At 41.3% G+C, this 22,037-nt stretch overlaps 1 protein-coding gene across 1 annotated transcript in view; it reads right to left on the bottom strand.

Annotated features, from left to right (window-relative positions):
• Nucleotides 1-22,037, bottom strand: part of LOC125630820 (macrophage mannose receptor 1-like) — an 87,334-nt gene that overhangs the window by 6,396 nt on the left and 58,901 nt on the right. The window contains 13 exon segments of the mRNA XM_048836946.2: nt 5,955-6,071; nt 8,005-8,154; nt 10,238-10,403; nt 11,484-11,630; nt 11,632-11,714; nt 13,556-13,658; nt 14,299-14,480; nt 15,326-15,440; nt 17,980-18,119; nt 18,317-18,417; nt 19,504-19,571; nt 20,332-20,495; nt 20,601-20,636. Of these exon segments, the coding sequence (XP_048692903.2) occupies nt 5,955-6,071; nt 8,005-8,154; nt 10,238-10,403; nt 11,484-11,630; nt 11,632-11,714; nt 13,556-13,658; nt 14,299-14,480; nt 15,326-15,440; nt 17,980-18,119; nt 18,317-18,417; nt 19,504-19,571; nt 20,332-20,495; nt 20,601-20,636 (1,572 nt within the window).

Here is a 22,037-nt window from a genome sequence, read left to right as displayed (position 1 = left end):
TTTCCAGCACAAATCCAGGTTTTCTCACCCTCCACCCCCCCACACAAATTCACTCTCCTGCTGGTGCTAGCCCATCCAAAGTGACAACTCTTTACATAATCAAGTCGGGCTATTTCCTGCATAGATCCAGGTTTTCTCACATCCCCCCCACCCCCATACACACACAAACTCACTCTCCTGCTGGTAATAGCTCATCTAAACTGACCACTCTCCAAGTTTAAATCCAAGTTAAACCAGAACATCTGGGGGGCGGGGGGGTAGGAAAAAACAAGAGGAAACAGGCTACCTTGCATAATGACTTAGCCACTCCCAGTCTCTATTTAAGCCTAAATTAATAGTATCCAATTTGCAAATGAATTCCAATTCAGCAGTTTCTCGCTGGAGTCTGGATTTGAAGTTTTTTTGTTTTAAGATAGCGACCTTCATGTCTGTGATTGCGTGACCAGAGAGATTGAAGTGTTCTCCGACTGGTTTATGAATGTTATAATTCTTGACATCTGATTTGTGTCCATTTATTCTTTTACGTAGAGACTGTCCAGTTTGACCAATGTACATGGCAGAGGGGCATTGCTGGCACATGATGGCATATATCACATTGGTGGATGTGCAGGTGAACGAGCCTCTGATAGTGTGGCTGATGTTATTAGGCCCTGTGATGGTGTCCCCTGAATAGATATGTGGGCACAATTGGCAACGGGCTTTGTTGCAAGGATAAGTTCCTGGGTTAGTGGTTCTGTTGTGTGGTATGTGGTTGTTGGTGAGTATTTGCTTCAGGTTGCGGGGCTGTCTGTAGGCAAGGACTGGCCTGTCTCCCAAGACTTGTGAGAGTGTTGGGTCATCCTTTAGGATAGGTTGTAGATCCTTAATAATGCGTTGGAGGGGTTTTAGTTGGGGGCTGAAGGTGACCGCTAGTGGCGTTCTGTTATTTTCTTTGTTAGGCCTGTCCTGTAGTAGGTAACTTCTGGGAACTCTTCTGGCTCTATCAATCTGTTTCTTTACTTCTGCAGGTGGGTATTGTAGTTGTAAGAAAGCTTGACAGAGATCTTGTAGGTGTTTGTCTCTGTCTGAGGGGTTGGAGCAAATGCGGTTGTATCGCAGAGCTTGGCTGTAGACGATGGATCGTGTGGTGTGGTCAGGGTGAAAGCTGGAGGCATGTAGGTAGGAATAGCGGTCAGTCGGTTTCCGGTATAGGGTGGTGTTTATGTGACCATTGTTTATTAGCACTGTAGTGTCCAGGAAGTGGATCTCTTGTGTGGACTGGACCAGGCTGAGGTTGGTGGTGGGATGGAAATTGTTGAAATCATGGTGGAATTCCTCAAGGGCTTCTTTTCCATGGGTCCAGATGATGAAGATGTCATCAATATAGCGCAAGTAGAGTAGGGGCTTTAGGGGACGAGAGCTGAGGAAGCGTTGTTCTAAATCAGCCATAAAAATGTTGGCATACTGTGGGGCCATGCGGGTACCCATAGCAGTGCCGCTGATCTGAAGGTATACATTGTCCCCAAATGTGAAATAGTTATGGGTAAGGACAAAGTCACAAAGTTCAGCCACCAGGTTAGCCGTGACATTATTGGGGATAGTGTTCTTGACGGCTTGTAGTCCATCTTTGTGTGGAATGTTGGTGTAGAGGGCTTCTACATCCATAGTAGCCAGGATGGTGTTATCAGGAAGATCACCGATGGATTGAAGTTTCCTCAGGAAGTCAGTGGTGTCTCGAAGGTAGCTGGGAGTGCTGGTAGCGTAGGGCCTGAGGAGGGAGTCGACATAGCCAGACAATCCTGCTGTCAGGGTGCCAATGCCTGAGGTGATGGGGCGCCCAGGATTTCCAGGTTTATGGATCTTGGGTAGTAGATAGAATATCCCAGGTCGGGGTTCCAGGGGTGTGTCTGTGCGGATTTGATCTTGTGCTTTTTCAGGAAGTTTCTTGAGCAAATGCTGTAGTTGCTTTTGGTAACTCTCAGTGGGATCATAGGGTAATGGCTTGTAGAAACTCATGTTGGAGAGTTGCCGAGCAGCCTCTTGTTCATATTCCGACCTATTCATGATGACAACAGCACCTCCTTTGTCAGCCTTTTTGATTATGATGTCAGAGTTGTTTCTGAGGCTGTGGATGGCATTGCGTTCCGCATGGCTGAGGTTATGGGGCAAGTGATGCTGCTTTTCCACAATTTCAGCCCGTGCACGTCGGCGGAAGCACTCTATGTAGAAGTCCAGTCTGCTGTTTCGACCTTCAGGAGGAGTCCATCTAGAATCCCTCTTTCTGTAGTGTTGGCAGGGAGACCTCTGTGGATTAGTATGTTGTTCAGAGGTATTTTGGAAATATTCCTTGAGACGGAGACGTCGAAAATAGGATTCTAGGTCACCACAGAACTGTATCATGTTCGTGGGGGTGGAGGGGCAGAAGGAGAGGCCCCGAGATAGAACAGCTGCTTCTGCTGGGATGAGAGTATAGTTGGATAGGTTAACAATATTGCTAGGTGGGGTGAGGGAACCATTGCTGTGGCCCCTTGTAGCACTAGCGGTCACCTTCAGCCCCCAACTAAAACCCCTCCAACGCATTATTAAGGATCTACAACCTATCCTAAAGGATGACCCAACACTCTCACAAGTCTTGGGAGACAGGCCAGTCCTTGCCTACAGACAGCCCCGCAACCTGAAGCAAATACTCACCAACAACCACATACCACACAACAGAACCACTAACCCAGGAACTTATCCTTGCAACAAAGCCCGTTGCCAATTGTGCCCACATATCTATTCAGGGGACACCATCACAGGGCCTAATAACATCAGCCACACTATCAGAGGCTCGTTCACCTGCACATCCACCAATGTGATATATGCCATCATGTGCCAGCAATGCCCCTCTGCCATGTACATTGGTCAAACTGGACAGTCTCTACGTAAAAGAATAAATGGACACAAATCAGATGTCAAGAATTATAACATTCATAAACCAGTCGGAGAACACTTCAATCTCTCTGGTCACGCAATCACAGACATGAAGGTCGCTATCTTAAAACAAAAAAACTTCAAATCCAGACTCCAGCGAGAAACTGCTGAATTGGAATTCATTTGCAAATTGGATACTATTAATTTAGGCTTAAATAGAGACTGGGAGTGGCTAAGTCATTATGCAAGGTAGCCTGTTTCCTCTTGTTTTTTCCTACCCCCCCACCCCCCAGATGTTCTGGTTTAACTTGGATTTAAACTTGGAGAGTGGTCAGTTTAGATGAGCTATTACCAGCAGGAGAGTGAGTTTGTGTGTGTATGGGGGTAGGGGGGATGTGAGAAAACCTGGATCTATGCAGGAAATAGCCCGACTTGATTATGTAAAGAGTTGTCACTTTGGATGGGCTAGCACCAGCAGGAGAGTGAATTTGTGTGGGGGGGTGGAGGGTGAGAAAACCTGGATTTGTGCTGGAAATGGCCCACCTGTTGATCACTTTAGATAAGCTATTACCAGCAGGACAGTGGGGTGGGAGGAGGTATTGTTTCATATTCTCTGTGTGTATATAAAGTCTGCTGCAGTTTCCACGGTATACATCTGATGAAGTGAGCTGTAGCTCACGAAAGCTCATGCTCAAATAAATTGGTTAGTCTCTAAGGTGCCACAAGTACTCCTTTTCTTTTCACTACAGACAATCTTGGGTAATATGTGTCAGTCTGAATTTATATTTAATTTTCTTAGTTTCTAAAAAGAAAATTAAAACAAAAATCGTCCTGGTACTTATTTCATGACATACAAATAGATTTTTACTTCCCTTTATTCTTTTCCAAAGGAAATACTGCCTTTATCTTTGCAAATTATGATTCTTAGATATAGAGAATGACCTTTTCTAGTTTTCCATGATATATGCCCATATTTCTCAAGTGTATGGGACAAAAGTTTCAAACTTGGGTATTAGGCACCTAAATCCACAAAGTTAGGCAACTTTTATTTAAGTACCTAAAGTCATATGTAGGCAACTCCCACTGAAAAGAAAGCCAATTTTGCTGAAGTGCTTAAATATAGAGACTTACACTTTGAGTACCCTGGTTTGAAAATTTTCATCATAGTTTCTAAAAGTTCGTAAGGATACTGGAAGTATTGGGGGGAGGGAGGGAGAAAACTTTCTGATGACATTAGACTGAGGCTAATTTTGCTCCCTTCCATTCCAATGTTCTCTTTCTTTGTTCTCCAAAAATCCTGTTTTCCTGGTAACCGTAAGTCTAATTCTTTCCTTACAGCTTATGACCAGCACTGATTAATTAGTCAGCAGCTGCGGAAAGAAGACATCCTCTAGCCAGGATCGCATTGCTTTCTGAACTTAGGCACAGGTCAGGACAGCAAGTAAAACGACTCTTTGGGCCTCTTTCCAAATTTGGCCCTGGCTCTGGTCCTTGCACACCGGTCAAGTGAGGTGTAAAGGGGCTGCAAGAGGATGGGGAGAATTTCCCTGGCACCGGAGCAGTGTAGGGCGATGCAAGATGTGATATGTTGCCCCCTTGCAGGACAGCAGTAGGGGGCATGGTGGAGGTAGTGATGGGAGAATAAGGAGATATGCAAAGGGATGGCATGCCAGAGCACTTGGGGCTATGTGCATTCTGGACTGCAGTACAGTCCATAGGCATCTGTGAGAGACCTCTATGGACAGCTCTAATTTTGGCCCCCATAACAGCCAAGAATATGGGCAGCGCAAAGGCACCTTTGTCCCCTCTTCCTATGAACTGCACCTACTGTGTTGTGCATCTCAGGAGGTGTATGAGAATCTATCCCATTAAGCTGTTCAGACACTTATTACAAAAAGTAGATAATAAGCATAAGGCCATTGAATTCCTTCGGTCTGCATGGAGCCTTTGCTGGAGAGGGGACAAGCAGAGGCAGCAGCTGTAGTGCAGGGCAGCCCCAATGGAGCCCGAGGGCTGGCAGGGGACCCAAGGCAGTCAGCATTGCAGCAGGGGCAAGGGGGCCCACAAGTACAGGGGCTGCTAATTCCCAGGGTGGTGTATTTAATAACCCAAGGCATAACCCAGGGCAGCCTCATGGACTGAGGGAGGGAAATGACCAAAGGGAAGCGTCCACGCATGCAGGTGGGCAGACTGTGTGCTTTAGAGGGTGGGGAGGCAGCCAAGAAAATGGCTGGTGCCTCCTTGTGGCAGATGTTCAGTGCAGGTACTCCATAGGGAGGGCAGCCAGTGACCAGATAAATGGCCTGGTAAAGGACTTAAAAGGAGGTACTGGATAAAGGAACAGAACAGGGCAGGGGGTTGGGGACTCCTATGATTGGTATGGCAGGGAGCCAACCCCCTCCCCCTGCCATTCTCATAGCCCTCGTTAACCATATTACGAAGGTGGTGAATGGTAAGGTCCAAGCCATGGGTCGGCTGGGGGACCTGGATGGAAAGAAAGGGGGGTGGTGGAAGCCCTGGAGAATTGATTTGAATAAGCATGGATTTGCCTGCACTGTACACTTTATCTGCCAGGTAGTCTTAGACATCTATGTAATAAAGTTGCGGCCTGATTGAAACCCATAACAAGTCTCCTGGTCTTCTTGAGGTATACCCAGACAATCTATCCTGTTAAACTCTTCAGACACTTATTACAAAATGTAGATAATAAGCATAAGGCCATTGAATTACTTAGGTCTCCATGCAGGCATAAGGGTCCACCCATTTGGATCTTATTACATGCTTGGGCCCTAAAACTGAAACCAAACCGAAGAATCAGAAATCTCTGTCTTTTACAATATTTCATGGGACATACTTTTGCTAGATGAAATCAACACCTCCAAGTAAGATTTGCAGATTAAGATACCACAAGTCTAATTCATTTTTTGTAACTGCTTAGTAATCTTTCCAGATGAATTTTTATTTTCTATTCATTACAGCCTAAGTTATGACATATTTTAATCAGCTTTCAGTCTATTTAATGCAGAATATGTACGATTAAATATCAAAACTAAAATAATTACCATCAACATTTCTATATATTCCTGTCCAAAACCCACTTGTCCCTCCTTTATGTGGCTCTATAGTGTCTGCTAGAAATTTGGATTCAGCTAAATCTTCTATTGAAACCAAAGTAGCACCTGCAAAACATTAGGAAACAAATAAGTTGTGTCCTGCCATAGAAACCAGTCTCAGGTTATGGCTTTTGATACAGTACAAGGTTCTGTAATAAACGCCCCTGCAATTAATAAGGTGTAGGCGAGTGTATGATTAAAGAATACAGAGGGTTGGAAGACTGTAGGGGAGGGAACAGTGTGGATCCTAAGTGATGTAATCGAAAATAAAGATACGTGGATTTCACTGCAAGCATAATTTGAAAACTTTAGGTTACATCACACAAACAGAGTATTATTTTGAGGCTATTGGAGAAGCATATTTTTATAGACAATATATACCGATGGTTGTCATTCTTGTTTGGCAAGTGAGCCAAAAGTGTGTTATGGAACTCACTATAGTCCATAGTATTTTGCAGCAAATGGTTACAGGATTTGGTTTGTGGGGAATTTTGTGGGCTGGAGATCCAAAAGCGTTGGGGTGAAAAGGGCCTTGATAGGGGGCTAGGGATGAAGGGGCTCATTCCCCCGGGCTGGGATAACGTCTCCCTCCTTACTCTGATCTGTGCAGCCTGCAGCTCTGGATGTTGGGAAGCTCTGCAGATGGTCCCACCACCCCGTGAAGCATCACTTTTCCTTTCCCTACCCTGGAATGGAGTGGTGTGGAGGTTGAAGAGCTGCTCTTGGATTGGTTGGTGGTTGAGATAGGAAGGAGCACGGCACAGGCAACACCATTAGGAAGAAGGAAGGAGAAAGCTGCTTCTTCCTATCCCTCCCCAGATTACTGGTGGGTCCTACTGATGTGTGATTTTGCAGCTTTCAGGCAATGAGTGCAACCCACTTTTGATTGATATAACCACAGTTTGGGAATTTTTTTGCGTGTGCTCCTGTTTCTAAATTTATAAGGACACTGGCCACCAGGAAATTTAGACTAGAAATTAGACGAAGGTTTCTAACCATGAGAGGAGTGACGTTTTGGAACAGCCTTCCAAGGGAAGCAGTGGGGGCAAAAGATCTATCTGGCTTTAAGATTAAACTTGATAAGTTTATGGAGGAGATGGTATGATGGGATAACATGGTTTTGGTAATTAAATATTCATGGTAAATAGGCCCAATGGCCTATGATGGGATATTAGATGGGGTGGGATCCGAGATACCCAGGAAAGAATTTTCTGTAGTATCTGGCTGATGAATCTTGCCCACTGATTAATTGCGATGAGTTTACATGTGCTTCACATTGCTAGAGTATGCAAAACAGCTAAAGAATTTTCTGTAGTATCTGGCTGGTGAATCTTGCCCATATGCTCAGGGTTTAGCTGATCGCCATATTTGGGGTCGGGAAGGAATTTTCCTCCAGGGCAGATTGCAAGAGGCCCTGGAGGTTTTTCGCCTTCCTCTGTAGCATGGGGCACGGGTCACTTGCTGGAGGATTCTCTGCTCCTTGAAGTCTTTAAACCACGATTTGAGGACTTCAATAGCTCAGACATAGGTGAGAGGTTTTTCGCAGGAGTGGGTGGATGAGATTCTGTGGCCTGCGTTGTGCAGGAGGTCAGACTAGATGATCATAATAGTCCCTTCTGACCTAAATATCTATGAATCTATAAAATGGTTTTGGCCAAAAACTGAGGTTTGCATTTATGATTTTAAAATAAAATGATGAAATGTGATGATAGAAACCCAAACCTAAGAGCATTGTAGCAGTACATACATGCATTAGAACCAAAGAGCAGAGATGACTATAAATGACAAGGGAAACTGAACAACTTAGTTTCATTGTCTAAGGTGAGTGAAATGCAAAAAGCAAGCAAACAGCAATAATGGTGGAAAGTAAATTAAATGTTAAAATTCTTTGTCTTTACACACAAAGGTTTTACCATATTAGTAATACAATTAAGAATTTTTAAATGTGAATTTTATGTGAACAGTAAAGTCTGACCTTTTAATAAAAGAATATACTCACCTAATCGAATGCATTCGGTAAAGGATTCAGCCCGGCTGGTACTATGGGCATTAAAGAAGTAGCAATGGCCACAAAAAGGAATCCAAGATATGTGGTTTGTTGATTTAGGACATTTCCCAGGGAGTTGTGGAGGATCAGTAGGAGCTATAACTGTTAAGAAACAGTTAAGAAACTAAAGTCAAAGGGAATTTTGCTATTGACTACAATGACTTCAAAAATAGCATTTTTAAAAGTTATTTAAAAAGCTGCTAAGCATGTTGTTGTAAGTAGCTACTACTAGCTCAAAAATGATACCAAGCAGCAGAAGCTCCCAATCACAGCTCAACAGCACAATCTAATCTATATAAATTAGAATCTGCATCATCAGTAGAGCTGAGCAAAACTCAGAATTTCAATCCCATGGGAAATTGAGGGGGTTTGCAATTTTGTTTTCTTCTGATTTTTAAATAAATAATAATTGAATATCAACAAATTCATAAGAAAAAAGCCCAAACACAAGACTTTGATAAGGTTGAAATAAATCAGTTAATCTTATTGAAACAAATATTTTTTAATTTTTTTTAAAACAAAATTTCAGCAAAATTGACACATTTCTGTAGGCGCTATAGATTTCATTGAATCAGCTTTTCTAACAGGAAAGCTGCCAGCCATAAATTTTCAACCAGTTCCAACCATTACATTGTGTGGAACAATCTTAAACTTGTGAAATATTAGTGTTGCAGCCTCTTGTCACACAGTATACTCTGCAATTAATCATGTCAGGCCACAAATCAGTAATCCTGTCAGTCTGTACATGCCCCTCCCATTGACATTAGTGGGAGTTGCATATGCAGATCAAGCTCAGTGCATGACCTTGAAAAAGAAAAGAAAAGAACCCTACACTCAAGAAATTTAGACTATTAAAGATCCCACATAAGTAACAGAGCATATCATGCAGTCTACAAAAATACATATCAGTCTAAAATCCTTGTATGTGTAGCCCATTCTTAAAGTACCCCTAATCCCCAAGAGTGGTAGAATCCCTTATTCCTCCCTCTTCAGGGGCCTAGTGATCCATTTTAGGATCAATGGGCTCTGTGTTCTTGTGCTCGGGGCTGCCATCTAATGGTCAGGTATGTAAACAAATAAACTACTCCTATGACCTCTAGGACGCCCTTCCCACAGCCTCTGGTGCAGAGGCATGGGGAGGAGGCCTGGCTGGAGTACAGCATACTCTGGCTATGCTCACAAAGGTTAGAGCAGCCTAGAGGATGTAATTTCAGAACTGCTAAAATCTATGTGATTGGTATATATGATTCTATCATTTGGCTCACAAAGGGATGATAAGTACAGCTTTGCAAACCTTGCAAAAATGAAAACATAAATCATATTTTCAGGTAAATCTAAAATTCCAATGAAACTTTGGGGATGCAAACTCACATGAGCTGAAACACACACCAAAAAGCTTGTTCTGCCAACTTTAGAGCCAAAAATGTGGAGATGTCCACACTTTTAAACCTCCTGCTGCTATAGCTGATGGTGATTCTCCTGTAGCTCAAGTGATCTGATTTTCTGAAGCAGAAGAGATTGGGTTCTATTATAGATGATGCCTATATATGCAGTCTATAGAGTCACTACAGTGTGATATTTCTGCTTGTCCCACCAGGGATTTTTTTGCATCCTATAGCACATTAGCCAACTAGAAGTCATTGTTCCCATAGCTAATAGGATTAACCAGATGGAACTATCCAGGCTACCCTCCAACTGTTGCAGTGTAATGGCATTATTGGGCAGAAAATAGAAGTTTGTGCTACTGTATACACGTTGCCTATTTTGAAGGAACAGAATGTTTCCTCCAATAATTTGACTTCACTGATCAGAGCCGCTCCCATAAACTCCTGTTCATTCATTCAACTGGATAAAGAGACTCCATTTTATAGACTTTAAAAATACTGACACTTATCCCAATAATGCACAAGTTCAGTTTGGCTTTAAGGGATGACTTTGAAATTTTATATAACTCATTAGCTGTCTCCTGAGTTCCAAAAAGCAACAGCAATCTGTGTCAATGAGTACTTGTTTGAAAAAAATGCAATATTAATGCAAAATACGGTTATGTACTTGACAGACACAGGTTCTCTCTCTGTTAATATATGTTAAATAGTATATATCGTTGTAAAACCAAATCCAACCTCTAGTGCAGGCTCTCAAATTCCAGGGCACCAAACTAAAACTATTACATTCAATTGCTTACCATCAGACTGTTTACAGACAGAGAAATAATTTTCACCACAAGATGCTGTCTTCCAGGTTCCATCAAGGTCTAGATAGACACAGGCTATTTTCTGGTTTGGTTCCCTTCTAGCCCAATTAGAATACTTGATTCTCCTGTTATCGGTCCATTTGTAATAGCCATCAGTCTAAAGGCAAAACAAACGGAATTAACAAATGGCAGCTCATAGACACAAACACGATACTCTCTGTTTACACTCTAGCTCCTGTTTCAGATCAGAGGATTCATACACATCTCCTGAGGATATATGCAGCCCTATTTTTGCAGGAAACACACATATGCCATTGTTAGTATGACACCATTCAAATGAGTACTGAGCAGGTTTGAGGGTGATGTAGAACAGTGTGCGTTATGCATTTGTAACCCTTCTGCCAGGCGGAGTCAGCAGCAACAAGGGCTGTATTCAGTATCTAGGAGTTTTTCTTAATAATACAAAGTAGAGCCGGATTGAGCCCCACCCAGCAAGCTGGGAAAACTAAAAACCACCCGGCACCTCTCAGAGAAAATACTTCCGCACTCGCAAGCACTGAGTCTGTGTAGAACAAAATAAAGTTTTTATTAAAAAGGAAAAGGGGACCCAGCATTAATTTGGGAAAACACCACAATCACTATTTAAAAGTATGAGACCATAAGCTTCCACCTGTAATACTCCCAACTGTCTTACTGAAAAAACTGCAGCAGACAGAAACTCAAATAGAAGAAAAAAGTTCCACAAGCACCACATACCCCTCTGCCCATCCACACTAAATGCGTCTGTCTTTGCACCCACCACAGCCATAACTGCTGGGATAAACAACCATCAAGCAAAGAGTGAGGCTTTTGCTATATCTATTAAATTGCAGCTTCCTCAGAAACAGAAAAGAACTTTCTACAGTCTTTGCCATCTGAACCACATTTCCTAGACTTCCCCTCCAACTGCTGATCAGCTTTCCTCACCCCATTTCTATTGCTCCCCTTTTCTACTCACTACTTCTTTCTCCTACTATGGCTTCCTCGCTACTCTAGCTTCTTCTCAGGATAGCTTTGAAGGACAGGGACATAGAAGAGTTAGGGATTCCTACATAACCTGATACTCAGTTTGAGACCATCAAGAGTGTACCTATTAAAGCCCTATAAAATGGATAAGGTCAAAATTTAAAGGAAAGTTCAAGCTTTATTTGGAGTGGCAGCGTACTATTCAAACCTCTCCCCTGTTTCATGTTCTTACCACATTGCTGTTGAGACCAATCCATGCAGGCTCTCCAAACTGCAACACATATAACCACAGGAGTAAAGCACTATAGTGATCCAAAATGCTGGCAAGTTCTAAAGATTTTTCCTTGCAGTTGTTTCGTGCCTCTTCCCAATTCATTTTTGGAGCGGACAATTGAATAGCTACTGTTACCATAATGAATAATGTCTGAGGTTGGAATTGCTGGGGAATGAAATAAATCAGTGTCTGTTGTTTTGGGGGGGAAAAAAAAACAATGAAAATTTTTGCAGGCCCGGATAGTTGTACCATTGCCCCACAAATAAATGCAGTATTACAAAACTTAAGTGGGACAGGACAAGCAATAAGTGAAAATCATTCCTCATTTACAACCCAAAGAAATATAAAAAATATGTTTTGATTAATCGTATTTGCGGTTCAAATCTAGAGCTATGGATCCATACCTACTTTAGGTCACAAGTGAATATGAGCTGGGTGCTTGTGACAGGATGGATTTCCCTCCAACCAGCTGTGAAATTCACCCTATACAGACACCACTTAAATCCTCAAAATATGAGTACACAGGGGTGGGGCAAATTGCTTCCTAAATGGAGAAGCAAAACAAACAAATAAATACAGGTTTCAGAGTAGCAGCCGTGTTAGCAGCCGTGTTAGTTAGTCACAAGTACTCCTTTTCTTTAAACAAATAAATATTTATTCTTCCCTTTCCAGAGTTTAATCCTATCGAAAAACTTTGGGGTACAAACAGAAAACCAAACCAGAGTTCTCCCTCTGATGGTATATATATAGAAATAAGGCACAAAGACCTTGGCTGGGTTGTGCTCATTGCAGGGCCTGAAAAGGTAGGGCAAAAATGGCTTAATGCTGCTGCCTTTGTGCTTACCCAGTTTTAGTAGCAACTGGGGAATGCTTTATGCCAGCCAGAGATTCCCTTATGTAAAGCTGCCAAGGTTGTGATAATGTACAGATGGACATCTCTGGTCATGAGAGGCTCAAAACTAGAAAAACCAGCTGCAGGCATGAGGCACAGAAGTAGAGTTTTGCAGAGAAGTTTACTGAGGCCTTGTCTATACTATTGGGGTAAGTCAACCTAAGTTATACTACTCCAGCTATGTTAATAACGTAACTGGAGTCGATGTAGCTTAGGTCAACTTATCCCGGTGTCTTCACTGCGGTACATCGACGGGAGACACTCTCCCATCGACTTACTTACTCTTCTCGGGGAGCTGAAGTACCGGAGTGGACCAGAGAGCACTCTGCCATCGATTTAGCAGGTCTTCATTAGACCCCCTAAATTGACACCCGCTGGATCGATTTCAGCAAAGTTGCTCTCCCAAGTAATGACAACAAGCCCATCGACTCATAGATTTTAAGGCCAAACATTATACCTTCCCATGCAATGCCAGTTAAATTACAGCAAATTTCTTTTTGTAATTGCAGCAAAGAAACCCAACAATGCCATGAACAATGGTATGGTATTTCAATATTATGAAAACAGTAATTACTTATTAGCTTTTATTATAGTTCAGCGCGTTGACATAAACCCTACCTATTTTCCCAGGACAAGAAGTTCAAATGTGATTTTAAGTTCTTCAGTTTTAGGGTGTTCAACGTGAGACCTCTTCAATGGTGCTGACCACCAGCCCTCTGAAAATCACATCCTTTTGAGGGGTCTCAAGATGGGCACCCAAAAATTCAGGCACCCAAAATTATTAGTCACTTCTGAAAATTTTGGCCACAACTTACAGATGGGAAAATTGAAATAATAACCTTTTCCCTTTTCACTCAAATCCGGAGTGAAATCTACTCTTCTTGGGTAAAACCTGACTATTCAGACTCTGTGCAAATGAGTTGGAGGTGAAATCCAACCTCACGTCAGAGCAATAACATACGGTATCCGTGACAACTATTCCATCTAGAATTCCTGGGCTGTGACAGAAGATGCAGCTTCTTGGCACCAGATGCTTGAGGTATTGGCAGCTACAGTATCTGTGTAAACGAGGAACTCTAGAACTCAGAGGGGTTATTAAATGTGCTTTAAATTAGATGGCTGATAAAATTAAACTCACTGCTGTCCATCTGGCAAATATAGCTATTGTTCTGCTGACAATCATTGTTTCCCCAGTTCTCTTCCTCTCCTACCGATCTCTTCATCATTGCAATACAGTCAGTCTAGGGACAAAGGATACATGAATTAATAAAACTGAAAAAAATGCTGGCAAAATAATAGAGGTCACTTATTTATAATCAGACCTAATAATTTTTTTTCTGCTTTAATTTTGATTCTGTGGCATAGTGTATATAAAATGACGTTTTTTAAGAAAAGGAAACAAATATTTAAAACTCTGGGAGGAGGTGGGTTAAATATAAGTATTTTCTTAAAAAGCAAAAATGCACTTCAGGGCTTGCATTTGATGGGTACAAGAGCTTTTGTCAAGTGCTGGCAATCCCTTACAATGCACCCAGACTACTACAGTATTATCATACAACCTGTAGTGTAAGAGACAATAATGCAAAGTTAAAAAAAAAACATACTAGGCCACACTGAGTATTTGCAATGAATATAACTCTATTAAAGCACCATGCTACTATAGTTCTGGATTTCTGCAAAAAAAAAGATTTGCAATCAGAACTGCTAGTACATGGAGACAGTGTAAAAAACCTAAACCCTCCTTTTGCAGTACTGCCTTCTGCGGCAGTCGATGTTTTCTTTGAATGAAAGGATGCTAAATAAGAGACATGTTGAACTGGTTGCATAAAGCTTGACTCTGCTCCCCAGGTTATGGTGGTTTAGTCATATTTGTTCTTTTACCTCCTGTGTAATAAATGTCCAGTCAACACGTATGTAACGATCTCTAAATGGGAAATTCATGGCCCACTTTGCATAGTCAAATAAACTCCCATCTGTCCAAAGATAACAGTCCTCCTCGTTAATGTCATTCAGTCCAATCCAGGTTTCAGCCATGACATCCTTTAAATGGAAGGTGAGGAAGGCTGCAGAAAACCCAGAGGTATATGTTTTACAAAAAGGGATTCCTTTTCTCCAATCTCTGAAGACACCAGCATGCCCAAAACTTGAACAATGGTAAAAAAAAAAAATAATAAAAATAAAATTACTGCTCAACTATTGAATTAAAAAACTTGCAAATGCTACATTTTATAACTTTAGATTATTGCCTGATGGTGAGATTGAAAGGAATGTCTGTTACAAAAACAGTAACTTAAAAGAGATAGGAGGATTCAATTAAGAAAAGTACAAGTAAAGGTTTTCAGTATAAAAAGTCCAACCACAGCCCCCTGGAAGAAGATACAGTAATAACAGTACAGCCACAACACAGGTAATTTGTACCCCCCTCCCCCACCTAGGAACTGCTGTTCAGTACCATATGCATAGTGTTCAGAGTAGCAGCCATGTTAGTCTGTATTCGCAAAAAGAAAAGGAGGTCTTGTGGTACCTTAGAGACTAACCAATTTATTTGAGCATAAGCTTTCGTGAGCTACAGCTCACTTCATCGGATCATCTGTAGTTCACGAAAGCTTATGCTCAAATAAATTGGTTAGTCTCTACGGTGCCACAAGTCCTCCTTTTCTTTTTATGCATAGTGTGTTACAGAAGACATGCACGTACTATGGTGATGCATGCTAGTATAGAATTTTAAGTTAGGTAGGTGTGATACATTGTTCTCAAAGTAGTTTTCATTAATTCTTATATTAACTATTAGTGGCAAAGGCAGCACAATTTACTGGAGCAGCCTCAAAATTACAGCTTTCACCTACATTTATGATTGTTAGAAATGGGTTGATGTCTCATCTAGTACCAAAGGGACCAGATATTATACCTTGCACTTGTTCGTTATGTAAAGAAGCCAGGTTTCCTCCTAACTTTATGCAAGTGTTTCGTGCAGCATGCCAAGTCAGTCTCTCTGCTTCGCTGGAGCCGAATATTTTATAACACTGTCGGGGGGAAATGAGACATTTTACTGTAAAGTGCCAAAGAAAGCATAAACCGTGAGATTTGACCCAGTCCTAGTGCACATGCATACTGAGCACGAAGAGTGGGGGAATGTTTGTAATGCCAGATAAAAAGGGGTGGAGCTGGCAGGGTGTGCAGTACTTCCACCCCAACAGGCCATCCAAGATGGGCATTGGAGAACAACTTATGATTTAGAAGGTCTATTGATAAAGGACATTGATTTCAGGGGTGACCTAGGAGGAGTGAATTCTTTATGAGCGTTCAAGCCTGAACTATGTCTGGTCCAAGTTCATCAGTGAGGTTAGGCAATAATTGTAGGATAAGGTGAAATATAATAATCAATGTCCAAAGGGGAGAAGGAACTGAACAATACTATGTAGACTGGGTTAAATCCAGGCCTGTTTTGGCAGCACCCTGGTGGTTGCTGTTTATCAATTGGGAGAGAGTTGTAATCTAATGGACAGAGCACTGGTCTGGGATTTAGGAAACCTATGTTCTGTTCCTGGCTCTGCTACTAGCCTGCTAGCTGACCTTGGGCAAATAATTTCACCTCTCTGGGCCTTAGTTTCCCGACCTGTAAGAATGGGGATAATAGTATTAACTTCCCTTGCAAAGTGCTTTGAGAGCTACTGAACAAAACTGCTATATAAGAGTTAGGTTTTATTATGATGATGTTGTAAAAAACTGTTTTCTTTTATATGTACTTAGCCTTTAAAGATCTAGGAATGTGCTGTCTGCTGGAGGCAGCTGCTATTTTGGTTATGTCTACACTTATAGAGATGTGTAGAAAGCAGACTCTGCATGGCCCCTAGCATGGGTATAAAGAGCAGTGTAGACGGTGGTGCACTACTTAGGTGAGTAAAGATGCATCAGAACCTTATGGTACATACCCTAAACAGCTCTCTACTTACCCAAGCAGTGCCTCCCCGTGCCTACCCTGCTTTATTTAAGCAGCGTAGTGTCCCTCTGCCTTCCTGTGACAGAGCTTTTCCCAGCCACAGAGAAAGACTCCAACAGCAGGGAAAGGCTCCACCAGGAGTGAGGTAGTGGGGAAAAGCTCCGGCAGCTCCCTGCTGCCAGAGCCTTTCCCCCCACCTCCCTCTTGCCAGAACCTTTCCCAGCTGCCTCCCCACTGCCAGGTCCTTTCGCTGCCACATGGAGCTACACATCGCAGCATAGACATAGCCTGCTTTTCACTGGGGTATGCAGCTACATGTACCCTACGTGCCACCGCTGAAAGTGTAGACAAAGTCTTTGAGTTCAGTTCAAATGGAGCCTGTAACAAAGGAGACACACACTATGCTTTCTTATGGAACACATTATCATCTTCATTAATTTGGCTAAAATTCAGAAAAAGAAAATCACTTAGACTGAAAAATTATGAATGCTATTTATCTCTTGAAAATATTATTGTCTAAGGACTGTTTGGAGTGGCAAAAGAATAGAAGAATGGTGTAAGAGAAATAAGCAGAGGATTTTACATTTGAGTATTTCAAGTAGGTTTGCTTTAGGATAAGAAAGTGGTCTGCTGTGGAGCAAACTTTGTGTACAGTACCTTTGGCATTTCTGCTTTCCCAGATCTCTCTCAAGTCTGGGTCTCTCATTAGCTTATTAGAATCTTTAGGCCAAAAATTTCAGATAGTGTAAACCAGCTTATCTGCTTTGAAGTGAAAGGAGCAGTATCAATTTACTTCTGCTGAGCTCTGACCCATTGGGTAATCAATATTTTGTAAAGTTTAATGAACAACTAAATCTTCCCATTCAGTTGGCTTAAGGGATAGTTTGGGCAGTGACCCAGTGAGACACAAAATGAGAAGTAGGTTTTTCATTCAGTGCATATATATTTAGCAGGAAGATCTGACTATCTTCCAGTAATGCTGATACAAAAAGTTATTTCCCTGATTTGTTTGAGTGCTCATTGACTGAAGAGGTATATTTTTCTTAATGAAACTTGCTACTTCCCTTTTTTCCTGCCCTAGTATAAGGGGAGTAGTTCCTTATTTTCATGTTCTTGTGGTCATGTGTATTTCCATTTACCACAGCAAGGGAACAAAGTAGTATTTTCACAAAAAGGTTTAATATTTGTTTTCCTTGTCAGCTATTAGTTTGCTGATATTTAAGATGACAATATTAAGGTATCCTGTTATTTATTTAAAGTGGACCTAATGCATTTTTTCCAGTTCACCCTCATTCACAAAACTGTTTAGACTTTCTACTCAATAGAACAGCTGGAATTTTCATTCACGAAACTTGTCTAAAACAAACCCAGATAGCAGAAAAAAGAAGAACAACTTTGGTTTAGGACTACTAACAGATACAAAAATCACTCCTCTGTTAAAGGCACTTAAAGCGCCCAACGTAATTTGTTAGAAATTTAAATATAAGTATGATATCACCAAAACGGCCCAGCCATCCAGTTAGAATGCAGCTTTCTGTATAGAACGATATAAGATAAAATAATAATTCATTTGTTTCATATTTAATTTCCCTGAAAAATACTGTAGATGTTTGTTACTGTACCTTATTATTAAACAAAAGCCAGGTTTCAGGACATCCTCCCAGAGAAGGTGCTGTTGGAGCAAATTCTGAGTGAGTAGAACGGTTGTGCCTTTCACAGATAAAGGCATTTTTAATACCACAGTTTATGTCATTCCAAAAGCCTGGAAATAAATTAAATAGAGAAAATCACTTTCGGAGATTGACATTTGTAGTATCACCCTCAGAACGGTGAGCCTCCAACATTGTCAGTTAAACAGAATTGAGATTTCTTTGGAGGTGAACCGAGCAACAGCTCCACCCCACCCCCATCACAACTCATTCCTTAACATTTATCGAAAAATATTGTCACATTACTCACCAAAATCTTTGTTCATGACCACGCAGTTTTCATCATTATTTGCAAAATTGGGTTCGTTTGGGGCCCAGGCTACATAGTTCACTGGGGTTCCATCCATCCAGCTACAAGAAACAGTATGACGGTAGCTACTGGATATCTAGCCTTATAATTGTTTTAGCATTACAGGAATCATTTGGCAAAAAAATTTGAGAGAAATACCATTCGCAATAGTGGGAGTTACATGGTGAAAGCCCTAAGCATCAAGTAGCGGACATAGTCTTTATTCATTATTAATTATTATTTATTGTTTGTATCATCGTATCACCTATAGGTCACAACCTTTTGCTCCATTTTACTAGTACAGCCACATATATAGTAAAAGTCAGGCTCTTCCCTAAAAGCTGAGAAAGCCTGAAACTTCAAGCTCTCACCAGCGTGCCAGTCACCCCTTTGTTCCCTCAATATGTTAGTGCTGGCGTGGGAGCATGTCACTGCACATTTGGTCTTCATTTGCTTTCTTTCTACTTGGCATGCTGGTGTGGAAGAATGAACTTACTTCTAGCAGCTCATTTGACCTCCCCTCCTCTTAATTCTCCAGTGAGAGCGAGGGAGCTGGCATTGACAATGCCTCTCCTCCCCTCCCATCTGCTCCAGAAAACCCTTTCCAAGCATGTTTCTAAAACAGTAGTTCTCAAACTGTGGCCCACTGGTGATCCTCAGAGAGCTGTCTGGTCCCATGCTGCAGACTGTCCTTGTTTCCTGCTGAACTGATGGAAGAGGATGATGAAATGAAGACTACATGTAGACAATATGATTGTCCTTTTTGGAACAAAGGAAACCACACTTCTCACACTAAATATGTCCATAGCAAGGGGCACAAACCCCAAGAATGAGAATCTGCAGAGTGTGGCATCTTTTGGAGGAACAACTTAACATAATACAAACAAACTGATGAACTTTAACACATGGACTTGACTTGCTCACATTTCCCCCCAAAATTCAGGAATTGAAAAAGAAAAAATTTTGTTTATCTAACACTGGAAAACCATTTTCACACAGACTTTGCTGCTGAAACTAAGTCTAGAGTAAATTTTTGCAACAGAGTTAGCAATCCTGGAAATGGAATACCTAAGACACTCAAATATAGCAGTACTAAAGAGCAGTCATTCATTACACATTACACACTTTAAAGTTGCGTCTTTACTTACCTAAATTTTTGATCAAAGCTGACAGTTAGGCCAATGAAATATGAATTCATTCTGTTTTTAGTGTAAATCTAAAACTTTAAGAGATTACACTAATTTAAAACAATTTATCTTTTATACTGAGCAGAAAACTAAAAGGGGCTCTGCCATCTTTGCGGTGCTGTTTTCCCCTTCTTTGGATCCAGGATCCATGCTCTGGATAGGAAGCAAAGCCAGGAAGAGTGAGAGTGGGAGGAATGTATAGACCAGGACAGGAATGCATATCATCTCTCTGCTCCTCAGCTCTGCAGAGCTCAGACAGACAAGACAATACAGCCTGGGGCAGTATCTCCCTCTCTACCTCCTCAGCATTTACATACTTTCTCGCTACCCATCAAAAGTAAATAAAATCCTAAAATAAGATTGTGGGCCTGTGCTTTTCTCTGGATCGTTGCCTTTATTTTCTTAACTGCTTTGCTGCATCTCATGCCTGAAGCACTCATGTCAACATCAAATGGTGATTCATTAGGCCATTAAGATCCTGTCCTGCATGCCTGACTCAGTCCAAACTCCCATTATATTTGGAACTTTTGAACCTAACAAGTGGAACAGCAGCAGAGTTCGGAAATTATTAGTTTGCACTGCAATTTGGCTGTTAAGAAGCTAATTTAGATACAAATGTAAATGTAATGCATTAACCATGCTGGACTATTGTACAATTAACTCCTGCTGAGATGTGGTGCAGGTCTGAAGAGACTCACTGCATTCTCTCCAAAGTTTCAGAAGCAGAGCGTGAGGTGCCTCTGGTCACTATATTGAACATATTTTTGAATCAATATCTCTGGTTCTTATATATCTCCACAGAAATTTCCTTTCACTTTCACTGTCAATGACAGCAAGATCTGCAAACTTCTTCTTGCAAATATCCCAAGCTTTCGCCATATGGACATTTTCTGTGCTAAAGTAATATTGCTTGTCTTCATAGATAACCCATCCATCATCAGTGACTTTATAATCTGAAAGATACATAAAAAAGCGGCATATTCGGTATTTGTATCTGTATTGTACATGTTCTCATCATACAGTTATATTTTTTTTCTGGCAACAGGGAAAATACTTACCAAACTTGGTACTTGGTTCAGGTTTTAATGGTATGCCTGTAAAACGAAATATCAGCATAAGCTATGTCTCAAACGCTCATTCAAGTAAATCTATTTTGTGCAGTAGCTAATGACAATGACTTGCAGAAAAAAAAAGGGAATCAAGCATTATCTGATGCACTGTACAGTTTTTTGACATGAACTTCACAAGACTAACATAAAATATATTTATCATTTAGAATAATATCATCGAATAGTTACATCTGAAGAAAACACATGTGGCCCTAAACAGTACTGGGTTGCAATAAGTATGCACTCTGGATGCTACTTTCAGATGTGCTCTAAAATATATTGCCGTAGGCGAAATCCATGGTTCAGAGCCTCAGTGTTCCTACCTAGACAGAAATTAATTATTTTATTAACATTCTACGATACGGTAGCGGTCAGAGCAAGCCATTACAGGCCAGGGTCAGCAGTGATGCCGCCATGTACACCAGTGCAAACCAGACACAAGGATTCAAAGTTTGACACCAATTTTTCATAAATATTACAAGCAATTCTCCGTGTCCTCACTGACTCATGCTATCTTGGTTTGGTTCATGTTAGAAAAGTGGGTTTTTAAGAGATAAAGAGGGTAGGCACTTTGCAGATGAATTCAGGGAAGTCAAACCAAGCAGAGAGGACAGTGTGGAAGATGTCATGGAGATGATTGTTTGAGAAAGTAACAAGGAGGCAGATAAGGTGGGAACATTGGCAGAGTGGGAAGGAGGTGATGCAAACCCTGACACAGGAGGATAGGTTGTAAGCAGTGCTTAATTTGTAATGAAAGAGGTACTGGGGCTCAAGCAATTTTTTTACATTCATAACTTATGCAGTAGGCCCAGAGGTGCTGGGACTATGAACTGCCAAGCCTAGAGGTGCCGGGGCTCAGTGCAGGCTAGCACTGGTTATAAGTGCTAGATTTACATAAAGCCCCAAAGCCTGGCTCTAACAGAAATTCTCACAGTTAGAACAGTTCTAATGTCCTTGTTAGAAAGTGGACAACAAGGAAGAAACCATCCTGTCCCTTGCCCCAGGTCTGGCCCCTTGAAAATACTTCTTTCTTCAGTATGCCTTGTGGGGGTTTTGCTCAAAGGCCATTATTTTCGCTGTTACCTTTCTTCCTTCCTTCTCTGATTTTGTTTGAGGGGAAGATTTTATGAAATAGTATGAATGAGGAACAGACGTTCTTTAGGTTATTGCTTCAATTTGGGTTCTAACAGTCAAATAACCTCAAGTTTGCCCTGTAGTGATGGCATACAATCAAAACAGGATTATGTATTGTTTATGGTCCCTGATAAAGATAAAAGTGATTTATAATTATTTTAGGTTTTTTTCATATTTTTCCCCACATGGTGACATTACTGGGCAGAGTTAAGGTTGTTTCGGTGCCTTAATTGTGCATTTTCCAACCTTATC

Source organism: Caretta caretta, chromosome 2 (genome assembly GCF_965140235.1).
Source record: "Caretta caretta isolate rCarCar2 chromosome 2, rCarCar1.hap1, whole genome shotgun sequence".
Lineage (NCBI taxonomy): Eukaryota > Metazoa > Chordata > Testudines > Cheloniidae > Caretta > Caretta caretta.
This window is presented reverse-complemented; position numbering and strand designations above follow the sequence as displayed.